The 23,487-nt window shown below is 43.6% G+C and overlaps 2 protein-coding genes and 2 non-coding genes across 10 annotated transcripts; 3 read left to right on the forward strand and 1 right to left on the reverse strand.

Moving 5' to 3' along the window:
- The first annotated feature begins 541 nt into the window (after positions 1–541).
- On the forward strand, positions 542–12,007 carry LOC139548100 (dual specificity tyrosine-phosphorylation-regulated kinase 1A-like). Of its 4 annotated transcripts, XM_071357461.1 has the most exons (13): positions 542–1,337; positions 2,042–2,137; positions 3,143–3,212; positions 5,246–5,442; positions 5,644–5,736; positions 5,910–6,098; positions 6,233–6,380; positions 6,503–6,789; positions 6,974–7,120; positions 7,246–7,386; positions 7,513–7,816; positions 8,019–8,143; positions 8,465–12,007. In XM_071357461.1, the coding sequence occupies exons 3-13, from the start codon at positions 3,203–3,205 to the stop codon at positions 9,035–9,037; spliced, it is 2,214 nt and encodes a 737-aa protein (XP_071213562.1). In that variant the 5' UTR covers positions 542–1,337; positions 2,042–2,137; positions 3,143–3,202; the 3' UTR covers positions 9,038–12,007. The 4 variants fall into 4 exon arrangements, with proteins under 4 accessions (XP_071213562.1, XP_071213565.1, XP_071213561.1 ...); XM_071357464.1 differs by lacking the exon at positions 3,143–3,212; XM_071357460.1 differs by lacking the exon at positions 2,042–2,137.
- Positions 12,008–17,725: 5,718 nt separating this feature from the next.
- Positions 17,726–17,797, forward strand: trnap-cgg (transfer RNA proline (anticodon CGG)). Its single transcript has one exon. It is a non-coding gene; the product is annotated as a tRNA-Pro (tRNA).
- A 235-nt stretch (positions 17,798–18,032) lies between these two features.
- Positions 18,033–18,104, reverse strand: trnap-agg (transfer RNA proline (anticodon AGG)). The gene has a single exon. It is a non-coding gene; the product is annotated as a tRNA-Pro (tRNA).
- Positions 18,105–18,159: 55 nt separating this feature from the next.
- Positions 18,160–23,378, forward strand: LOC139548101 (52 kDa repressor of the inhibitor of the protein kinase-like). 4 transcript variants are annotated; one of them, XM_071357468.1, is made up of 5 exons: positions 18,160–18,366; positions 20,528–20,648; positions 20,813–20,920; positions 21,087–21,123; positions 21,215–23,378. In XM_071357468.1, exons 2-5 carry the CDS (start codon positions 20,634–20,636, stop codon positions 23,116–23,118), a joined length of 2,064 nt encoding a protein of 687 aa, XP_071213569.1. In that variant the 5' UTR covers positions 18,160–18,366; positions 20,528–20,633; the 3' UTR covers positions 23,119–23,378. The 4 variants fall into 4 exon arrangements, with proteins under 4 accessions (XP_071213569.1, XP_071213566.1, XP_071213567.1 ...); XM_071357465.1 differs by lacking the exon at positions 18,160–18,366 and adding an exon at positions 18,468–18,764; XM_071357467.1 differs by lacking the exon at positions 18,160–18,366 and adding an exon at positions 18,788–19,627.
- Positions 23,379–23,487: the final 109 nt, after the last annotated feature.

Genomic DNA, 23,487 nt, shown 5'->3' on the forward strand with positions numbered 1-23,487 from the left:
GTCAAGTTTTGCAAAACTGAGTTCATAGAACCTTAGAGAACCTTTAAGCTGACAGCCATACAATATAGGCTAAAGATAAATAAAATGTGGATGCCCTTTATACAGCTAGTCTGCTGTCCTGATCAGGAATGTACTTTACAGATGGGTTCTTCTATGCAACAATATCACACAGCTTGTTTATACTCAGGAATCATGATGTCAAGTCTGACTGTAAAAAAGACTAGGTCTGTATGTCTTGCATTTCATTTTCTGAAAATGTGCTATTGCAGTCATACAGTTTTATTACTGTCTCAAACATGGATGCAATAAAGTTTGGCAAATTCCTGCAACACAACTAACTATTCATGCATTTTTTTCGAATTTAGAAATCCTATCTAGATTATTGTATTCTACTTTAGAATGTTATAATTCAATTGAGACAATTTATTCATTAGAATTACTGATTGATTGACAGCATACAACGTTTAATCTATGGTTGAATTATCCTCGCCATTGGTTCATCCGGGGATTTGATAGATTGATTGACAGTTGTCATAGTAACAACTCAGGCAATCGCCATTTTGTCAGAGTCTTTTCAAATGTTGTCCCTTCCCGCCGGAATAATGCAATCACTGGATATACCTTTGACATTTGTGTTGAAAACGATGCGTCGAATGGATCGGATTAGGACAAGTAAAAGGCAAATGATTTAGCATAGTTTAAATATATCTAGTGGGAGCCGCACTTATAGTTGCCAGTGTTTCTGGTCTACCGGGCCGGTTCACTGCGCAGGTTTGGGACGCGCGCCATTTTGTGAAAATTGACATACATTTTTTTGTCCAAAATAAGCGTGTATCTTAGGGCATGATATTGGTTTCATATTTTGGGGTCTTCATTATTTTTCGTTATGGATGCCTACGTCCGTGTTTCCCGTGGTGAGCTTGCAAGAAAACGGAACAATTTGAATGTAGCTACCTTTTATTTAGCGTTTGAATTCCTAGCTACAGAATCGTGTTAGCTAACTGGCTAACCGTCGCTAGTTAATAGTAGCCACGTTCGTTTAGTCAACTAGATAGCTAGCTGGCGCTAGTCGTCAGCTGATGCTAGTCGAAGTTGGGTGGATAACAAATTTTGTTGGTTGGGGACGCATTTGATCGTCAAGAAGTTTTACTTGGATGGCCATTTTTTTTTACTTGGTTTGCCAGTGGAGAAGACTTTTCACCTTCGCGTTTCGGGAATTAGGTTGACTGTGACTGACTTAACTTAGCCGACGACAGTGGGGGCGGAGAAGCTCAAGCTGGATAAGTTGCCCTATCATACAGGTTAATTGACTTTAAATGAAGATCGTGCCATCAGAGGTGAGCCCGTGTATGAAGCTGACTATGTGTGTTGTGTAAAAAAGGTAGCTAACGTTACATGGGTGGTAATTAGCTAATGTAACTTACGGTCATCTAGCTAACGATCAGCAGCAACCATTGCATTGGCCGGATGTCGTAAGAATGTTGCTAACATTAGCCAGTACAGATTCGCTAGCTAACGTTAGCGCTCTGGATCTAGGTACACCTAACATTTTTTAAACCTAGCTAGTTAGCTAAAAAAAAATCTAACAGCATTGTCCTTTAGTTGTAACTAACGTTAGCTAATATTATCTAGCGGCTAACGTTACGTCAAAGTGTTAACGTAAGTTCACAGCCAGCTAACGTTAAGTATTTATGGGCAAGCAAAGCTGACGCGTTAACTACCGTAGCTAGCTTACGTTAACCTGTTAGAAAGTTGGGCGCAAGATAACGTGGTAGCAAACGTTTGAATATACGATCGTTAGCCAGTTAACAATTAGGGCCCATAACCAGCGTTATTGGCTTGCTAGTTAACTAACTCGCTAACTGGTCATCTAACGTAGCTGGCTAGTAAGCTAACGTTAGGCCCATACAGATCACTCGCAGAAGACATCGTCACTGCACTCACTGGCGTGAGGAAACGGATTGCTTGCCTTAACGTACCAAAGCTAGATGGGTAACGTTAGCTACTGAGTAAGCTAGCTATGTAGTATTTGTCATTGTAGACGAAGCCAGACTGCCACCGACAACTGCTCTCGAGAAGGCTAAACTGATGATTTGCTTTCGAAATTCCAACCATGGCGAGAAATACTCCATCACCTGTGAGTAGCTAGCTAACAGTTAACAATTCCTTATTTTGAATTGATGACAGGCCGTTTTGAGTGTGCAAGTATGTAGCAAAACTGAATATTTTTAATAAATAAAAAATGTTATAGGGTAGACAGTTAGATATGAAGTTACATACAACACTTAAAATTCGAAATTAAACTATATTTCCATGTAGATAGGCCTGTGTTCATGCTTAAACTCCATAGTCATGAAAGGAACTGTTCAGAAGACGGTCCTGAAAACGGAATGTTTCGATCGTTTATGCTTCACAAGCAATTACCTTGGTTATCCTTAGTGGTACAGTTGGAAGCATTATCTTTACTTTATATGCACAGTTCTGAATAATTTAAATGGTGTACAGTTTGTGTTCAAAACACTTTTGCGTTGCAATGTGGGCTTGTACTGCATATCATATTTAGCAAGCATTCCCACACTAAAACTACTTAAGCTCACTGTCTATACATAATGTAATATTTTATTAGCTAGTTGCTGTTGAGTCATTCGGGTCATCTTCATGACATGTGTATATAAAGTTAATGAAACTCCAGAACTTTGACAATGACTAAAGACATTCTGAGAGGAGATCTCTAGTTTTACTAGGTCACAACAATGGTCAAGCTGATTTGACCTGCTTGTTCGGGTGGCACCTGTTTTGGTGTGAAACCATGTTTCTGAACTGTTCTTGCAAAAAGTCAACAGCCTCATACATCATAGATTTATAAGGTTATTTGTGTTAGGCATGTTGAGAATCATTGGTTCACTGAGATTAACCAGACTGACTGGGAAAAGGTGATTGTTGGAGTGATTATAGTTTTCTAAATTTACAAGATATGTGCATTTTACTATCCAGTAGTTTCAATTTTTTGCCCTTGCCTTTGCAATGTTTTGGTATTTTTCCTCCCTATTTTTTCCGTCAAGTTTTTGTTCTTTTGGAAAGTAAATCCCACCTAAAATGCACAGTCAATGAATGATACTTATCTCCTTTTTGTTCTTTATAGTGGGTTGTGGTTTGCTGCTGGACTCTCCTTCCAGGATGATATGACATTTTACAGGAGACGATGCATCCAGGTTAGCTGCAATAACTGACATATTTTATCTTTCGTGGGGAGGAGGCACTCTTCTTAATTCCCCCCCACAGCCTAACCATATCTTGTCAATCAGAAATATACATGAAACATAATACTTCAATTATTAAATAAATTACCTGCTTACTTCAAAAACAACTTTCAGTTGTCTGTCGGTGCAAAGCAAATTGCACATGAAGACATTTCCACCATAAATGATGTCAGTCACAATAGAGTTATATTATTTATTAGACTTTCCACATGTTCAAATTCAGTCTCTTTCAATTCTTGATTACCACTGCCTTGTCGTGTTCCTCTCGACCATTACAGTGCATTCTCCCTGGAATTTTGGTTGCATTATTAAGTTTACAATTTGGAATTGGGATTACATGAAATGGAGTGAAGTTTAAAATAGAACCATGGTGCACCTCAAGATGTCAGCCAAGAAAGTGGAGAAGAAGGAAAGAAATGCCAGTCATCCTTGGACTAGTCTTTTGCATTTAGTGAGCTTGGAAGCATGCTCGAACAACTGGCAAGCTTTGTTGAACAATTACACAAAGGACAAGTGTGAACTGACCAGCCCCAGATATAATAATAGTACATAATTATACAAAGGCCTATATAATATTAAATGTACAATATTATACATATGTCACAATTTATAAAGTATAGTACTGTACTACTTATCGTGATTAAGTAGTAGGGTTAGAATAGGCTACCATATTAGTTTTTGTCAGATTCTGAGGTCACCCCCACAATCAGTTATACCTAATACATGTTTTATTATTGTAAGTATGACATGTCAGAAATTGCATATTACAATTGTATAATTCTAAACTGGATTCTCCTGCACTAGCTACTGTACATTTTTATTTCAAAGGTTTTTCTAATATCTATCTGTCTGGATATGTTTGTTCCTCCACAGCTGGGTCAGCTCTGTCTCTAGTGCTCTCAGATGGAGTGCAGGTTTTGGGCTGTGCTGCTATTTTGCTGCCAGGCTCTAGTGTGCTGAAAGCGGCCTCTAAGTGTGCCAAAGTTCAATTTTATTTCTTGTTTATTTCTTGGTTTCTCATTGGAAAATGGGAGCTGCTCTGCCCTGGCAACAAAAGTAGGTTATTTGCATACTGCGTTGTGATTGGCCTGTGCGTTGATGGGCTTGCCAAATCACGCTGTATCTCTGTGGTGATAGGCTATGCTAATTAGGTGCTGTTGCTGGGATTCTGAATAGTGGTTACTGTGTAGCGCTGGTGAATTGTGTTTTCTGGTGAGAGATGCTGATAGATGAACAAGCTATGTAATAATTTTCTGATTCCTTTTCACATAAAGAGAAGGATGATTTACTTCCCAGGGTGTATTGATATTTCCTTTTTATTCCTGATTTAAAAGTACATATTTTACAGCACCCCCCCCCACAAAAAGGCTAATGAAAATATAAATGCCTATATTTTCTTTACCATATGAACATGTTTTTATGTGTGTATATATGTATGTGTTATTTTTTTATTTTATTTTTTTGCCTTTACACAATGTACAAGGGCACAGATATTTTGTGTTATTACAAGTATAAGCCAAGAACTTCCATTTGATACAAAGAGGCCCTCATGGAAGCTAATACAACAAACATACCATATATCATTTGAATAATAGGACTATTTAACAGTAATTTCATGGGCCTGTATGTCTTCCTACTCATGTCAATGTATGAGGTAAATTACACTGACCGTAACATGTTAGTTAGAATATATCACCCTTGCCTAGTTAAATAAAAGTTTGAATTTATCAACATCGAATTGTAGATAATCATTGAGCTTCATACTGCATAGTAAGGGTTAAAGGTCAGTGTGCTGAAGTGTCTTACACTTCTAGACCTCTTGAAGTGGTATTTTAGATCAGTTTGTCAAGGCAGGAAACCTTCCATTGACAGAAATCAGTCTGGAAAATTTTATTGAGTTGTCACTACTTCAGGGGAAGTTTGTATAATGTATAATTTTTTTTACAATTTCAGTGTTAATTCATGTCAATGTTGATTTCTTTCAGGAGGAGAGACTTCAGCATGCAAACCTTCGTCCGTCCGGCTTGCGCCCTCTTTTTCTTTCCACGCTGCTGGTCTTCAGATGGCTGCTCCAATGCCCCATACGCACCAGCAGTACAGTGACCGCCACCAGCCGAGCACTGACCAAGCTGCTGCGGTCCTACCGTACAGCGACCAAACGCAACAGCTCACTGCCAACCCGGTATACAAGCAACACAGAAACCTTTCAATTTGTTAGACACAAACGTTAAAAAATGTATAAAATCATACACTTTTTAATACACACACGTGCACAATAGAAATCAGAACTTTAACTAGCCTGTCATTTCGATTGAAAAATGTAAGAAATATTTTTTGTGTTGTCAGAGATCATGGTTTTTTTTGGTGTGATTTGTTGTTACAGAGGCACATGCCCCAGTGCTTTCGTGACCCTACTTTGGCTCCCCTGCGGAAGCTCTCTATAGACCTTATCAAAACCTATAAACAGATCAATGAGGTGAGACTGGTTTCTGCTGTTCAATGTACTGCAATTGTCACAAAATTTCATATTTGAGTGTTTGAATTGCAGATGTAACAAACAATGCAAGTTTAGAATATTTTTCATATTCTCAGTTAGATCAGGAAGTACATAAGCTCATGTCTGTATTTGGTTTCTTTCCTGGACTTTAGGTCTATTATGCAAAAAAGAAGCGACGGCACCAAACAGGTCAGGGTGAAGACTCCAGTCACAAGAAAGAGAGGAAGGTCTTCAATGATGGCTACGACGATGACAACTACGATTACATTGTCAAGAATGGGGAGAAGTGGATGGACCGCTATGAGATTGACTCCTTGATAGGCAAAGGGTCATTTGGACAGGTACACTTTTATAAATGATTATTCCCATGATCAACTTTGGAAATTGCTCTCATTTTGAGCACTTGGGCAGCTAGTGCTTAATAAAACAACAAGAAAATATGTTGGTGTTTTTTCTCTCTTTTGGATTGCTGTAGGTTGTAAAAGCTTATGACCGTGTAGAGCAGGAGTGGGTTGCCATCAAGATCATCAAGAACAAGAAAGCTTTTCTCAATCAAGCCCAGATTGAAGTGCGCCTCCTAGAGCTCATGAACAAACATGACACTGAGATGAAATACTACATAGGTAATGCACTCTAGTGCTTCTCTGTTGTACAAGCCATTATGGTGCACTGTCATGTTTTAAACTAATCTCTCTTGAATGTGTATCAGCCACACCTGACTCACACTATTTCTCCTGTCATGTAGTTCACCTGAAACGTCACTTCATGTTTCGGAACCACCTCTGCCTGGTGTTTGAGATGCTCTCATACAACCTGTACGACCTGCTGCGAAACACCAACTTCCGTGGTGTCTCTCTCAACCTGACCAGGAAGTTTGCTCAGCAGCTTTGCACTGCGCTGCTGTTCCTGGCCACACCCGAGCTCAGCATCATCCACTGTGACCTGAAGCCAGAGAACATCCTGCTGTGCAACCCCAAGAGGAGCGCCATCAAGATAGTGGACTTTGGCAGCTCCTGCCAACTGGGACAGAGGGTATGCTAATCTACTTATTGTCTTGGTCCAAAAGAGTTTAACCTTGTATCTTGCACAAGTCTCATTTTTTGCGTATATTCTGTATACCTCTGCCATATGTTCTGTTTTCAAGATTGTTGTAACGCTGATGTCTATAATGATATTGATAAGAATGGGTTGTGGTTGACTCTTTCTCCTTCCTCAGATATACCAGTACATTCAGAGTCGTTTTTACCGCTCCCCAGAGGTGCTGCTGGGCATGCCCTATGACCTGGCCATCGACATGTGGTCCCTTGGCTGCATCCTGGTGGAGATGCACACTGGGGAGCCCCTCTTCAGTGGAGCCAACGAGGTACAGTGTGCTTGACTGACTAGCTGGAGGTTGTTTTAAATATAGCCAACTTTGAGTGAATAAATTTGATACATGCAATTAACATTTAATCCATGGCGATATTTGTTCTGTTCTATAATTCTCAGGTGGACCAGATGAATAAGATAGTTGAAGTTCTTGGTATCCCCCCCAATCACATTATGGACCTAGCCCCAAAAGCCAGGAAGTTCTTTGAGAAGCTATCGGATGGCACATGGAGTGTTAAGAAGACCAAAGATGGCAAAAGGGTGAGTCTGCTGTAGTTCCCTTCTCAATGTGGTGTCCTAACATTGGCTTTTAGTAGTGTTGTGTATTCAGGTTCAAGTACCTGACAATCCCTCCCTGTGTCTCCCCCTCGTCTCTCCTCTGAGCAGTATAAGCCTCCAGCCTCTCGGAAGCTCCACTCCATCATGGGTGTAGAGGCCGGTGGTCCAGGTGGCCGGCGGGCGGGGGAGTCTGGCCATGCTGTTGCTGACTATTTGAAGTTCAAGGACCTGATCCTTCGGATGTTGGACTATGACCCCAAGAGCCGCATCCAGCCCTACTACGCCCTGCAGCACAGCTTCTTCAAGAAGACTGCAGACGAGGGGACCAACACGAGCAGCAGTGTGTCTACCAGCCCAGCGCTGGAGCAGTCCCAGTCCTCTGGAACCACCTCCAGCACCTCCTCCAGCTCAGGTAACACTCCCTGGCTCAATCGACCCTCTATCTCTCCTCTGAATATTGCGGTTGTCTCAGTTGTCCCTTTTCAGTGCACTGGTGGGAAACCAAACCGATGGTGGTGCTTAAAGTATTTTCAACCTTTTCTATGTTCAGTCATTTTTGCATTGTCTTTGAGTGTGATGGACTTAGTCTGAAGTTGTGCCGTCTTCTCTTGCAGGAGGGTCGTCTGGGACAAGTACCAGTGGTAGAGCGAGGTCAGACCCCACCCATCACCACCTACACAGTGGAGGGCACTTTGGGGCAGTAATGCCAGCCATCGACGGTGACACCCTCTGTCCACAGGTGACATGTCTTTGTCATTCATTTGAATAAGCTAATTAATCAATAGACTACCTGTTGTAAGTCCTAATGTAGTCAATATTATTTAAGTGTAATTAAATGCACTGGGATTTTAATTGTAACATTTTCCAAGGAGCATTTCATATTTTAGTCATTTAGCAGACGCTCTTATCCAGTGCAACTTAGTTAGTGCATTCATCTTAAGATAGCTAGGTGGGACAACCACACCAGTCATAGTAAGTACATTTTTCCTCAAAGTAGCGATCAGCAAAGTCGGAGCTTGTACGAGAGACATTAATTGATTTCTCTGTGGTGCACTGACAGGCAAGAAAGCCTTACCCTCCCCCATTGGTGTGGGGAGGTGGGGTCGGACCAGAGCCGGTGACCGGAGAGACCCACCCAGTCCAGGAGACCACCTTCCACGTCCCCCCTCAGCACCCCAAGGCCCTGCACCCCCACTCCCACCCCCATCATCACCACGGGCAGGTGATGGCCACACGGCCCCGCCCGCGGCACTACACCTCCCCCACACACAGCTCCTCCACACAAGACTCCATGGAGGTGGTGCATGGCCATCTGTCCATGACCTCCCTGTCTTCCTCTGCCTCCTCTTCCTCCACATCTTCCTCTTCCACTGGGAATCACGGCAACCAGGCCTACCAGCTCCGCCACCTGCCTTTTGGGCATCATGGCGGGCTGAGCATGGGGATGGGCGCCTTCTCGAATCCCCGGCAGGAGACAGGCATGGCTGCCCACCCCGCTTACCCCATGGGCACAAACACGGGGCCGGCTCACTACCTACCGGAGGGCCACCTGGGCTTGAGGCAGGGCATGGACCGGGAGGAGTCTCCCATGACTGGAGTGTGTGTGCAGCAGAGTTCCATGGCCAGCTCGTGACTGCACTGACATTTGGCTGTGTTCCCCCTGTGCGTCATTTTTAAGGTGGTGTTTTTTACAACAGGTGTGTCGAACAAAAGCTGCTCACGTCAGAAGGGAGATATCACTCAACCGCTACTAAAGAGAAAACCCTTTGTTAAAAGAATGTGATTTCTGTCATTTTTCTTTTTGCAATCATTAGGCACATGATAATGTTGCAGAATAAGCATAGTAAAATTGAGGCATCCATCTACCATTTCACAAAATTCATGTAACAAATAACCACCATCTGGTATTAGGTGGCAAAATCTACTGGTGAGCATTTGGGGATGAAGTTGAAGCAGTTTTACAGGTAGCTGTCTAATGAAATGCTAACACATCCTCTTATTTCAAACTGGAATTTCTGACATTTTTCTTCCACAGGTTGTTGATTGTTTTACCCTTTTTTAAAGTGAATTTTCACAGAAGAGCTGCTTTTAAAACCTTTAGCTTGACCAGGAGGAAAGTGTTTGCGGTGATATTTCGTGTTGTCTGTCAGTATTGTGTAACTCTGTGAGAGGGGAGCACATAGCAGTGGAGTTCCTATAGTGTGCGCTGGCCCAGACAGTGGAGGGGATACCCTGCAGGTGAAAGATGTCGGGGGGGAGTGCTGGCCCCCTGGGGGCCTGGTGAGCTGGTCCTGGCCTGGCACAGACGAGAGAGCAGAGATGGGCTCTGGAGAAGAAAAGGGTCCGGCCCAGCGTGAGGAAGACTGGTTCAGTCAGTGGCTGGTTCTCAGATAACCTTTTGGCCTTACGACTCATGGACTTGGAATGGGTCGGAGCTGGATATTATCATTTGAATTAAGATGGCTTTCCACTATTTTTATCTGTAGACAGCCCTTAATTGTTTAAGGAGAATAAAAATTATAGAAAAGGGTCATTTAAGAATGAAGATTTGAGGCCTTTCTCTACAAAGATTTCTCATCTATGGGGCCCCACGTTACAGGGTCTTCTTGTACACACCAATCTCCTAAACATTACTTCCTTCAAATCTTGTTCACAGTTTAAGGATTTTGTGGTGAAAAAAAATAAAATCCCTTTTTTCCATTTTTTTCCCCCGTTTGCATGTAGTTCCTCATCTGAACACCTGCACAAATGTCTCCATCTTAAACACGGAAACTGAAGAGGGAAAAAAATGTTAAGTGACTGCCTTTCTTTCTCCTCAAATTATGCTGTGAATTTTACAAGAATTTATTTCCCCTTTGGATATTTTTTTTATACCAAAGCAGTTTTATAGCATATTAGGTGTCTGTAACCAATAATGTAGCAGTTCACCACTTTTGACTCAGTTTATCAAGATCTTATTTTAACGTCAATACAAAACCGCTGCAATATATTGCTTTAGCAAAACTGGAAACCGTTAAGTTCAACAACTGTTAGCTACCGTATATTCTAAACAGATTTGATTTCTATGTTTTTCCCAAACCTGTTTCCATATTAATTGGTAGATTATTTTTGGGAGTCTCTTTTAACCTTGGTATGTATAGAGACATTGGTAGTTACTCTGCAGGCTCCGGAGTAGCAGAATTAAAAGCTGATGGTTCAACGTAGACCACTGCATTCTATTTCTGCATTTCTCCCACTTATACTATTTTAAAGGGTTTTGCTGCCTTTCATACATAATTTGGCAACATGCTAGCTACTGCCATAAAACTCAAGACTATTGTAGTCTCATTACCCTGGCAGTGTACAGACAATTGCAGTAAATATGATTTTCTAAGTGATTTGGAAGTGCACCTCCTTGTGAGCCTGGTCCTATTCAAATGGGAAGGGTACCAGTCAGCCCTCTTGCTAATGTCCTGAGCATGTGTGCAACTTTGGCAGACATGCATGTCTGTAGAACTCTACCGTTAGTAGAGGCATTTTTGTTCATTTTATTTTATATCAGGGATTTTGAAGTGCTTTTTTAATGTTTTTAATTTTTACTCTGGAAAGTAACAAGACCAAAGTCCTGCTCATAACAGCCTTCTTAGTTACACACAGACCGCAGGACACTTCTATTGTCATAGTTCAGGGGAGAGACCATCACGAGGAAAAATCATGTTTGGTATAACCACAAACTCAAATGTAAAGCTACCTGTAATGATATTTAAATTTTATCTGAATGTTTAGGTTATAATCACAATCATTTTTCATACCCCTCCATGATTTTTGAGACTCAGAAACTGCCAGTGGTTTTGCTGACACTCATACTGGTACTAAACATTCCAAAATAAAGATTTAAAAAACCTCTTAAGTGTGAGCCTGTTTCAGATCATGCTGATTGACCTCTGATCTAGAGCAGTTGTCATGAAATGCAGCCCCTTTTTAATAGTGGAAATAGAATTTATGTATATATTTATATTTTTTTAATAAAGGAATTATAGAACTCACTACCTTGCTCCTGCTGGTATGTTGATTATGTTTGTCAATTTGGTGACCGTTCAGTGGGCAAGATCTCAGTTTTCTTAGTCAGTGGTGTAACGTGGCCTCTGGGCAGAGGTACTTGACTACATCAGGACAACACTATGAGGTAGGGTTTGAATCAAACAGGGAAAGCTAGATCTTCAAACCTTAATTTTTACAGGGTATATTGTAAGTGCATGTACATCCACAGACTTTACTTTTTGGTTGTATGAGAAGCACATGGTTGGGGAAAAAGTGGTTCCATTTTCAATAAGGCTGTTTGTGGGTTTCACACAAATGTTTGAGTACTTGTTGACATATCCTCACCCTACAGAAGCCCAAGTCCTCTGATTTTCATTTGAATATATTTTCCTTAAATTTTTGATTTCACATTTTATAAAAAATTTGTACATGCACTATAAAACTGAACAGCATGGAGAAAAGGATAAGTCCATGTATCCACAGATTGTAAGATCTAGTCAAGACTTTGCTGTGTATATGACAATGCCCTTTGTATTATATTAAGACCGTCTTATGTATGATATATAAAAAGAAGTTAATTGAACTGTTGTGAGCCTCTGTTCCTCTACACTTCTTCACACACACCAGTGTGTATTTCTTCCAGGAATACACTGTCTTGTACCAATGCTATTACCACCACAAATAAAAAAATAAATGACCACGATAGTGGACACTTTTGTGCTCAATAACTGTTTAACCTCATAACTCCTTTGTGTAGCCTATTATTATAATTCAAACTCATTGATAAACTCGGTTTAGCACAACAAATCAAGACTGTATAGTACTAGTGTTGACAAAAAGCCTGAGTGATTCTTGAATAATACACAACAGCAAGCTACATTTAATGGGTGTAGATTAGCTTTAGATGAGTAGTATTATAGAGTATTGTGATTGAAATTACCGTAGGAACGTGATTTGTCGTTAATTTGGCCAAATCATGACTATGATATACCTTACCTTATCCAACCTTTCAGTTCCACCACCCACATATGCGATGACATCACCTGGTTTCAATGATGTTTCTAGAGACAATATCTCTCTCATCACTCAATACCTAGGTTTACCTCCACTGTATTCACATCCTACCATACCTTTGTCTGTACATTATTCCTTGAAGCTATTTTATCGCCCCCAGAAACGTCCTTTTACTCTCTGTTCTAGACATTCTAGACGACCAATTCTCATAGCTTTTAGCCGTACCCTTATCTTACTCCTCTGTTGCTCTGGTGATGTAGAGGTGAATCCAGGCCCTGCAGTGCCTAGCTCCACTCCTATTCCCCAGGCGCTCTCTTTTGATGACTTCTGTAACCGTAATAGCCTTGGTTTCATGCATGTTAACATTAGAAGCCTCCTCCCTAAGTTTGTTTTATTCACTGCTTTAGCACACTATGCCAACCCGGATGTTTTAGCCGTGTCTGAATCCTGGCTTAGGAAGACCACCAAAAATTCGGACATTTTCATCCCTAACTACAACGTTTTCAGACAAGATAGAACTGCCAAAGGGGGCGGTGTTGTTCCCTCCTCTCTTCTCCAGACCATTTCCGGAGACCTTCTCCCTTACCTCACTTCGCTCATCAACTCATCCTTGACCGCTGGCTACGTCCCTTCCGTCTTCAAGAGAGCGAGAGTTGCACCCCTTCTGAAAAAACCTACACTCGATCCCTCCGATGTCAACAACTACAGACCAGTATCCCTTCTTTCTTTTCTCTCCAAAACTCTTGAACGTGCCGTCCTTGGCCAGCTCTCCTGCTATCTCTCTCAGAATTACCTTCTTGATCCAAATCAGTCAGGTTTCAAGACTAGTCATTCAACTGAGACTGCTCTTCTCTGTGTCACGGAGGCGCTCCGCACTGCTAAAGCTAACTCTCTCTCCTCTGCTCTCATCCTTCTAGACCTATCGGCTGCCTTTGATACTGTGAACCATCAGATCCTCCTCTCCACCCTCTCCGAGCTGGGCATCTCCGGCGCGGCCCACGCTTGGATTGCGTCCTACCTGACAGGTCGCTCCTACCAGGTGGCGTGGCGAGAATCTGTCTCCGCACCACGTGCTCTCACCACTGGTGTCCCCCAGGGCTCTGTTCTAGGCCCTCTCCTATTCTCGCTATACACCAAGTCACTTGGCTCTGTCATATCCTCACATGGTCTCTCCTATCATTGCTATGCAGACGACACACAATTAATCTTCTCCTTTCCCCCCTCTGATAACCAGGTGGTGAATCGCATCTCTGCATGTCTGGCAGACATATCAGTGTGGATGACGGATCACCACCTCAAGCTGAACCTCGGCAAGACGGAGCTGCTCTTCCTCCCGGGGAAGGACTGCCCGTTCCATGATCTCGCCATCACGGTTGACAACTCCATTGTGTCCTCCTCCCAGAGTGCTAAGAACCTTGGCGTGATCCTGGACAACACCCTGTCGTTCTCAACTAACATCAAGGCGGTGACCCGTTCCTGTAGGTTCATGCTCTACAACATTCGCAGAGTACGACCCTGCCTCACGCAGGAAGCGGCGCAGGTCCTAATCCAGGCACTTGTCATCTCCCGTCTGGATTACTGCAACTCGCTGTTGGCTGGGCTCCCTGCCTGTGCCATTAAACCCCTACAACTCATCCAGAACGCCGCAGCCCGTCTGGTGTTCAACTTTCCCAAGTTCTCTCACGTCACCCCGCTCCTCCGCTCTCTCCACTGGCTTCCAGTTGAAGCTCGCATCCGTTACAAGACCATGGTGCTTGCCTACGGAGCTGTGAGGGGAACGGCACCTCCGTACCTTCAGGCTCTGATCAGGCCCTACACCCAAACAAGGGCACTGCGTTCATCCACCTCTGGCCTGCTCGCCTCCCTACCTCTGAGGAAGTACAGTTCCCGCTCAGCCCAGTCAAAACTGTTCGCTGCTCTGGCACCCCAATGGTGGAACAAACTCCCTCACGACGCCAGGTCAGCGGAGTCAATCACCACCTTCCGGAGACACCTGAAACCCCACCTCTTTAAGGAATACCTAGGATAGGATAAAGTAATCCTTCTAACCCCCCCCCCCCTTAAAAGAGTTAGATGCACTATTGTAAAGTGGTTGTTCCACTGGATATCATAAGGTGAATGCACCAATTTGTAAGTCGCTCTGGATAAGAGCGTCTGCTAAATGACTTAAATGTAAAATGTAAATGTTGCAATCTACTGCAAAGATAGCCTGCAGAGTTCTGTCCTACTATCTAGGTCTGTTCCCAAACAATTTGAACTTCTACTTTTAAAAATCCACCTCTCTAAAAACAAGTCTCTTACCGTTGCCGCCTGCTATAGACCACCCTCTGCCCCCAGCTGTGCTCTGGACACCATATGTGAACTGATTGCCCCCCATCTATCTTCAGAGCTCGTGCTGCTAGGCGACCTAAACTGGAACATGCTTAACACCCCAGCCATCCTACAATCTAAGGTTGATGCCCTCAATCTCACACAAATTATCAATGAACCTACCAGGTACCACCCCAAAGCCGTAAACACGGGCACCCTCATAGATATCATCCTAACCAACCTGCTCTCTAAATACACCTCTGCTGTTTTCAACCAAGATCTCAGCGATCACTGCCTCATTGCCTGCATCCGTAATGGGTCAGCGGTCAAACGACCTCCACTTATCACTGTCAAACGCTCCATGAAACACTTCAGCGAGCTGGCCTTTCTAATCGACCTGGCCGGGGTATCCTGGAAAGATATTCATCTCATCCAGTCAGTATAGGATACCTGGTTATTTTTTTTTTAAATTCCTTCCTCACCATCTTAAATAAGCATGCCCCGTTCAAGAAATATAGAACCAGGAACAGATATAGCCCTTGGTTCTCTCCAGACCTGACTGCCCTTAACGAACACAAAAACATCCTATGGCGTTCTGCATTAGCATCGAACAGCCCCCGTGATATGCAACTTTTCAGGGAAGCTAGAAACCAATATACACAGGCAGTTAGAAAAGCCAAGGCTAGCTTTTTCAAGCAGAAATTTGCTTCCTGCAACACAAACTCAAAACATTTCTGGGACACTGTAAAGTCCATGGAGAATAAGAACATCTCCTCCCAGCTGCCCACTGCACTGAAGATAGGAAACACTGTCACCACTGACAAATCCACTATAATTGAGAATTTCGATAAGCATTTTTCTACGGCTGGCCATGCTTTCCACCTGGCTACCCCTACCCCAGTCAACAGCACTGCACCCCCCACAGCTACTCCCCCAAACCTTCCCCATTTCTCCTTCTCCCAAATCCAGTCAGCTGATGTTCTGAAAGAGCTGCAAAATCTGTACCCATACAAATCAGCCGGGCTAGATAATCTGGACCCTTTCTTTCTAAAATTATCTGCTGAAATTGTTGCCACCCCTATTACTAGCCTGTTCAACCTCTCTTTCGTGTCGTCTGAGATTCCCAAAGATTGGAAAGCAGCTGCGGTCATCCCCCTCTTCAAAGGGGGGGACACTTGACCCAAACTGCTACAGACCTATATCTATCCTACCCTGCCTTTCTAAGGTCTTCGAAAGCCAAGTCAACAAACAGAATGCCGACCATTTCGAATCCCACCATACCTTCTCCGCTATGCAATCTGGTTTCAGAGCTGGTCATGGGTGCACCTTAGCCACGCTCAAGGTCCTAAATTATATCTTAACCGCCATCGATAAGAAACAATACTGTGCAGCCGTATTCATTGACCTGGACAAGGTTTTCGACTCTATCAATCACCACATCCTCATCGGCAGACTCGACAGCCTTGGTTTCTCAAATGATTGCCTCGCCTGGTTCACCAACTACTTCTCTGATAGAGTTCAGTGTGTCAAATCAGAGGGTCTGTTGTCCGGGCCTCTGGCAGTCTCTACGGGGGTGCCACAGGGTTCAATTCTTGGACCGACTCTCTTCTCTGTATACATCAATGATGTCGCTCTTGCTGCTGGTGAGTCTCTGATCCACCTCTACGCAGACGACACCATTCTGTATACTTCTGGCCCTTCTTTGGACACTGTGTTAACTACCCTCCAGGCGAGCTTCAATGCCATACAACTCTCCTTCCGTGGCCTCCAATTGCTCTTAAATACAAGTAAAACTAAATGCATGCTCTTCAACCGATCGCTGCCTGCACCTGCCCGCCTGTCCAACATCACTACTCTGGACGGCTCTGACTTAGAATATGTGGACAACTACAAGTACCTAGGTGTCTGGTTAGACTGTAAACTCTCCTTCCAGACTCACATCAAACATCTCCAATCCAAAGTTAAATCTAGAATTGGCTTCCTATTCCGCAACAAAGCATCTTTCACTCATGCTGCCAAACATACCCTTGTAAAACTGACCATCCTACCAATCCTCGACTTCGGTGATGTCATTTACAAAATAGCCTCCAATACCCTACTCAATAAATTGGATGCAGTCTATCACAGTGCCATCCGTTTTGTCACCAAAGCCCCATATACTACCCACCACTGTGACCTGTACACTCTCGTTGGCTGGCCCTCGCTTCATACTCGTCGCCAAACCCACTGGCTCCAGGTCATCTACAAGACCGTGCTAGATAAAGTCCCCCCTTATCTCAGCTCGCTGGTCACCATAGCAGCACCCACCTGTAGCACACGCTCCAGCAGGTATATCTCTCTGGTCACCCCCAAAACCAACTCTTCCTTTGGCCGCCTCTCCTTCCAGTTCTCTGCTGCCAATGACTTGAACGAACTACAAAAATCTCTGAAACTGGAAACACTTATCTCCCCCACTAGCTTTAAGCACCAGCTGTCAGAGCAGCTCATAGATTACTGCACCTGTACATAGCCCATCTATAATTTAGCCCAAACAACTACCTCTTTCCCTACTGTATTTATTTATTTATTTTGCTCCTTTGCACCCCATTATTTCTATCTCTACTTTGCACATTCTTCCACTGCAAATCAACCATTCCAGTGTTTTACTTGCTATGTTGTATTTACTTCGCCACCATGGCCTCTTTTTTTTGCCTTCACCTCCCTTATCTCACCTCACTTGCTCACATTGTATATAGACTTATTCTTCTACTGTATTATTGACTGTATGTTTGTTTTACTCCATGTGTAACTCTGTGTTGTTGTATGTGTCGAACTGCTTTGCTTTATCTTGGCCAGGTCGCAATTGTAAATGAGAACGTGTTCTCAACTTGCCTACCTGGTTAAATAAAGGTGAAATAAAGAAATAAAAATAAAAAAGAGATAAATCAACTGGAACTTCTTACTTGATAAGAATGTTGATCAGCTTATTCTATGACGTGGCTCGTTGGTCTAGGGGTATGATTCTCGCTTCGGGTGCGAGAGGTCCCGGGTTCAAATCCCGGACGAGCCCATCTTTTTAAATTTGGAGAGCAACGGTAGATGGAAATAGTTGAATGTTGTACCGTAGCAACAACGTCGTAAAAATTGTTCATTTGGTGAAATTACATAGAATATAACAGATTTAACAATAACCTTTTCACGCCGCGAGTATAATTTTTTATCGGTTTAACTCGTGCAAATGTATAGAGAAGTCACCATGTTTCCATCCACAACGTTGACCCTTATTTAATTCAGACATAAAAAGAGGGCTCGTCCGGGATTTGAACCCGGGACCTCTCGCACCCTAAGCGAGAATCATACCCCTAGACCAACGAGCCAGATAGAACAAATTTGCCACATGTATTTAATTTATTCACACTTTTATCGAAGCACGTCTGTATTGGCTGTATTATGATTCTGAACTGTAGCGGTTTAAAATGTACTATACTTCACATTTTATGTCCAATTGCCATGACAAACCATGTATTTTTTTGCAATTTGGGGCACCTCTGATTCGAGTGTAACCAAATCGTTAGTGTAACGTTGAAGACAGAGCGGCCATCTGCAAGCCTCTGTTCACGGGTTTTAGGCTGATCCGAGGTAAGTTTTGCTTTTAACCCTTACAATGTAAATGTAGAATTGTTGTCAGTTAGAACTGATCTTGGATCTGTACGTAGAGAGAACGCCAATGAGCACGTGACGTGACATACATTGTTTGTGGAATGGAAGCAGTTCGGTTTCCTCTTTCTCCTCTGATGAATCCTCCAGGCCACGCTTAGCACTGTTGCGCGGTTTTTTAGGTTAATTTAAAAGTAACAGGTAGCTAGCTTGTGTAATTGACATTATTTAAACGTAAAACATATTTATAAATACTAAATTGATTTGAAATTGAGTACACGTTTATGCACAATGCCCAATTTTTGCGCGGCTCCAAATTGCACCAGAAAGAGCACTCAATCCGATTTGGCTTTTTTCAGATTTCCAAGAGATCCAGAAAGGTATTACAAAGTTTGATCATCACATTATGAACCCATACTTTTCTCGGGGAGTAATTAATTATTATATAGCTGGCTAAATATAGCTATGTTGTGTTCAGTAGCACGCTAGTCATAGCTAACTTTAGTATGTGGAAAATGGCTAGCTAGCCTGCTTGTTAGCCTGCACACTTGTAACGAGCTAGGTGGTGTGTGTGGAGCTGAAAAGATAAGTTAGCCCCCATTGCATTCATGGTGTTGATCCATCGTACCTCTAGTGAAACGATTGGGAAATATATACAGGTACCATTTAATTAATGGTTCTCAAACTCTGGTCTTGGCGAGTGAATGGGCATGCTGGTTTTTGTTCCACCCCAGCACTAACACAGAAAAATAATCAATTCAACATTCAAATGTATTTATAAAGCCCTTCTTACATCAGCTGATGTCACAAAGTGCTGTACAGAAACCCAGCCTAAAACCCCAAACAGCAAGCAATGCAGATGTTGGTGTTCAACCTTCCCAAGTTCTCTCACGTCACCCCGCTCCTCCGCTCTCTCCACTGGCTTCCAGTTGAAGCTCGCATCCGCTACAAGACCATGGTGCTTGCCTACGGAGCTGTGAGGGGAACGGCACCTCAGTACCTTCAGGCTCTGATCAGGCCCTACACCCAAACAAGGGCACTGCGTTCATCCACCTCTGGCCTGCTCGCCTCCCTACCACTGAGGAAGTACAGTTCCCGCTCAGCCCAGTCAAAACTGTTCGCTGCTCTGGCACCCCAATGGTGGAACAAACTCCCTCACGACGCCAGGACAGCGGAGTCAATCACCACCTTCCGGAGACACCTGAAACCCCACCTCTTCAAGGAATACCTAGGATAGGATAAAGTAATCCTTCTGACCCCCCCACCCCCCCTTAAAATATTTAGATGCACTATTGTAAAGTGGCCGTTCCACTGGATGTCATAAGGTGAATGCACCAATTTGTAAGTCGCTCTGGATAAGAGCGTCTGCTAAATGACTTAAATGTTAAATGTTAAATGTTGAAGCACGGTGGCTAGGAAAAACTCCCTAGCCAGAACCTAGGAAGAAACCTAGAGAGGAACCAGGCTATGAGGGGTGGCCAGTCCTCTTTTGGCTGTGCCGGGTGGAGATTATAACAGAACATGGCCAAGATGTTCAAATGTTCATAGATGACTAGCAGGGTCAAATAATAATAATCACAGTGGTTGTCGAGGGTGCAACAGATCAGCACCTCAGGAGTAAATGTCAGTTGGCTTTTCATAGCCGATCATTCAGAGTATCTCTACCGCTCCTGCTGTTACTAGAGAGTTGAAAACAGCAGGTCTGGGACAGGTAGCATGTCCGGTGAACAGGTCAGGGTTCCATAGCCACAGGCAGAACAGTTGAAACTGGAGCAGCAGCACGGCCAGGTGGACTGGGAACAGCAAGGAGTCATCAGGCCAAGTAGTCCTGAGGCATAGTCCTAGGGCTCAAGTCCTTGTGGAGAAAGAAAGAAAGAGAGAGAGAATTAGAGAGAGCATACTTAAATTCACACAGGACACCGGATAAGACAGGAGAAATACTCCAGATATAACAGACTGACCCTAGCCCCCCAACACATAAACGACTGCAGCATAAATACTGGAGGCTGAGACAGGAGGGGTCGGGAGACACAATTAATCGTCATCTTCAGTCTGAATCTTGATTATTTAAAACAAATAGTTTTCAGGTAACTAGGCCTATCAACAAGAAGCCAACTAACCCCTCCTAATATGGTTTGTTCAGATGTAGGCTCTGGGTTGAGAACTGTCGCCGGGCCGATCTGGAGGCAAAAACATCAGACCAACTCAATAAACACTACAGACTTTGTGCCAAACACTTTGACCCGGCTATGGTTTGTAAAACAGTAAGTGTGTGTCAAACCACAAAGATCTTTGATTGAAACATGTCTACCTCACTGAACAATCTCTTTGTAGAGATTATCATAATCTTACATTTGAGAGGTCTTGAGCTGTGTTTTGATATTCATGTATTTGAATAACTCGTTTTTTCTTCATTATTGTTTTTCAGAGCCCTTACAGAACAGTACTGAAGGATACTGCTATTCCAACCATATTTGATTTAACAAGCCACCTCAAAAATCCTCATAGCAGACATCGCAAGCAGATCAAAGAATTGGTATATCTTTTCTTTTTTTGCAAGAACTTTATATACTAGTGTTGCTTCAAAAAGGAACATTTTTGTGGACTACTACTGGCTTCATTTCTGTAGGTCTGTTTTCAATGTAATAGTAAATTGTCTAATAATAAACATTGTCTTATGTTTTAAATAATTGTTTTAACAGACTGAAGAAGACATAAGGAGAATTAAAGAGAGAAGATGTAAGTTGCATTGTTTTTGTTTAAAAGTATTGTTGTATCCATACACCTGTTGAACATGAACATCAAATTTAATTTTTTTGTTTCCTTGCAGTGGCATCCTCCATTGAACAGCTCCACTCAAAGAAAGACATTGAGGCAACCGAGGGTCAAGATGCCGCTGAGGAGGAAATCAAGCTGTCCGCAGAGGAAAAGAACTTCCGAGATTACCTGAGGTCTCTGTTTGAGATCGTTGTCATGCTAGGAAAGCAGAACATCCCATTGGAGACCAATGTCCCAGAAGGAGTAGAGAGAGATCCCAGTAATTTCCAGGCCCTATTGGAGTACCGCATTAATGCTGGAGACGAGGCTCTGAGGAGGCGGTTTGAGGCCACAGCAGTGAATGTGGAGTACCTCTCCGCGTCCCAGCAGAGCCAGCTCCTTGAAGTCTGCGAGGGCACTGTCAGAGAGGAGGTCCTCATGGAGGTGAGAGAGAGTCGCTTTTTCTCACTGGTCACAGGGGATCTGGTGGAGTTTGCTAGGGAGAGACACCTGCCTCTCTTCCTGCGGTTTGTAGACCAGTCCAATGCTCTCAGGGAGGAGTTCTTGGACTTTCTGCCGTTCGAGGGGGACGAGGCCTCACTGGTAGAGAAGCTGGAGACCCAGGTGACAGACGGGTGGGGGCTGAGAATGGAGGACTGCCGCGGCCAGGCCCATGTAGCCACCGGCACCTTCGCCACTAAGATGAAAGCTGTGGCAGTCGGACTGATGGGAAAGTACCCCATGGCAATGCACACGCCTTGTTCCACCTGCGCACTGAATATCCACCTGGCCAACAGCCTTCCCTTCCCCAGTGTGCAGGTTGTCATGGCAACCCTGAGAAAGATTGATGTCTTCTTTAAGCAGTCTCCCTCTTTGCAGGCTGAGCTGGAGAAGGCCATCTCTGTTTACCACCAAGAAAATGATGAGAAGGCAGCCGAGCTGAAGGAGGCCTGTAGCTCTAACTGGACAGAGCAGCACAACGTGTTTGAACTGACTGTGGACCTGCTTGAGTCTCTCCTGCTGTGCATGGACTGCATTCGGGACAATGAGAATGTCAAGTTCCCTGATGCTGTAACTGGGGACGCCTACTCGATCGCAGAGACCCTGGCTGACTTTGAGTTCATTGTCACCTTGGTCATCCTGAAAAACGCTCTTTCTTTCACACGAGCCTTTGGCAAAAACCTGCAAGGGGAAGCCCTTGATGTGTTTTTCGCTGCCAACAGTCTAACAGCTGTCCTGCACTCTCTGAATGAAGTTTTTGACAACATTGAAGTCTACCATGAGTTTTGGTTTGAGGAGGCTGTGAATCTGGCGGGTACCATGGAGATCCCAGTGAAGGTGCCTCGTCTGTTCCTCCGGAGGCACCGTTCGGCCGACGCAGGCGAGATCCCTCCAGAGACTTACTTCAAGGAGTACGTGACAGTCCCTGTGATCCGCGGCGTCATCGATGAGGTGGATGACATCTTCTCCCAGAGCAACCTCAAAGCCCTCAAGTGCCTGTCCCTGGTCCCTGCCATCATGGGCCAGATGAAGTTCAACACCTCAGAGGAGAACCATGCAGATGTGTACAGCAAGGACCTCCCCAACCCAGACACGCTGCCCGCTGAGCTACATTGCTGGAAGATCAAATGGAAGCACCGGAGCAAGGAGGTCCGCCTGCCCTCCACCATCCACGAGACACTTCAGCTGTCAGACGTCAAGTTCTTCCCCAACGTCAACTGCTTCCTGAAGGTCCTGACCACCTTGCCTGTCCTGATGCTGGAGGACAGCAACAGCTCTGAGACATCCAGGAAACGCCTGCAAACTTATCTCAGTGACACACCTATCAAACTAAGGTGCAAGAGTCTGGCTGTGCTCCACATAAACTCTCACGTTAAGCATGACCTGGATGTCATGGTTGACAAATACTGCAGACTGTACCCTGAGGAGGAGCCTGAACATGGGGTTGAGGCTGAGATCAGCACTGTGGTGATATAGGATATTAAGTTTGTTCAGTATAAGGGGACAAAATCAAATTAAAATTACATTCAAATGACGTCTCCCTGTTGTATTATAGCTTTAGTGTTTTATAGGTTAATGTGAATTGTAACTGTAAAGTCTGAGTAAAATATGACCTCTAGACAAGGGTTATTTTGGGCATAATTGTGTAACAATTTGAGCATTAATATTGCCATTAAAAAAAATCTAAAAATGTATATTTATTTCTAATTAAATGCCACTTGGTGTCTTGAATGATACTGCTCTTTATTTTATTGGAATTCATCATACACATTTGTTGTTTTAGGCGTACAGCCTATAAACTATAGGCTACCACTATAACTTCGGAGGGTAAATATGTATTTGTCA

This window comes from Salvelinus alpinus, chromosome 21, assembly GCF_045679555.1.
Source record: "Salvelinus alpinus chromosome 21, SLU_Salpinus.1, whole genome shotgun sequence".
NCBI lineage: Eukaryota > Metazoa > Chordata > Actinopteri > Salmoniformes > Salmonidae > Salvelinus > Salvelinus alpinus.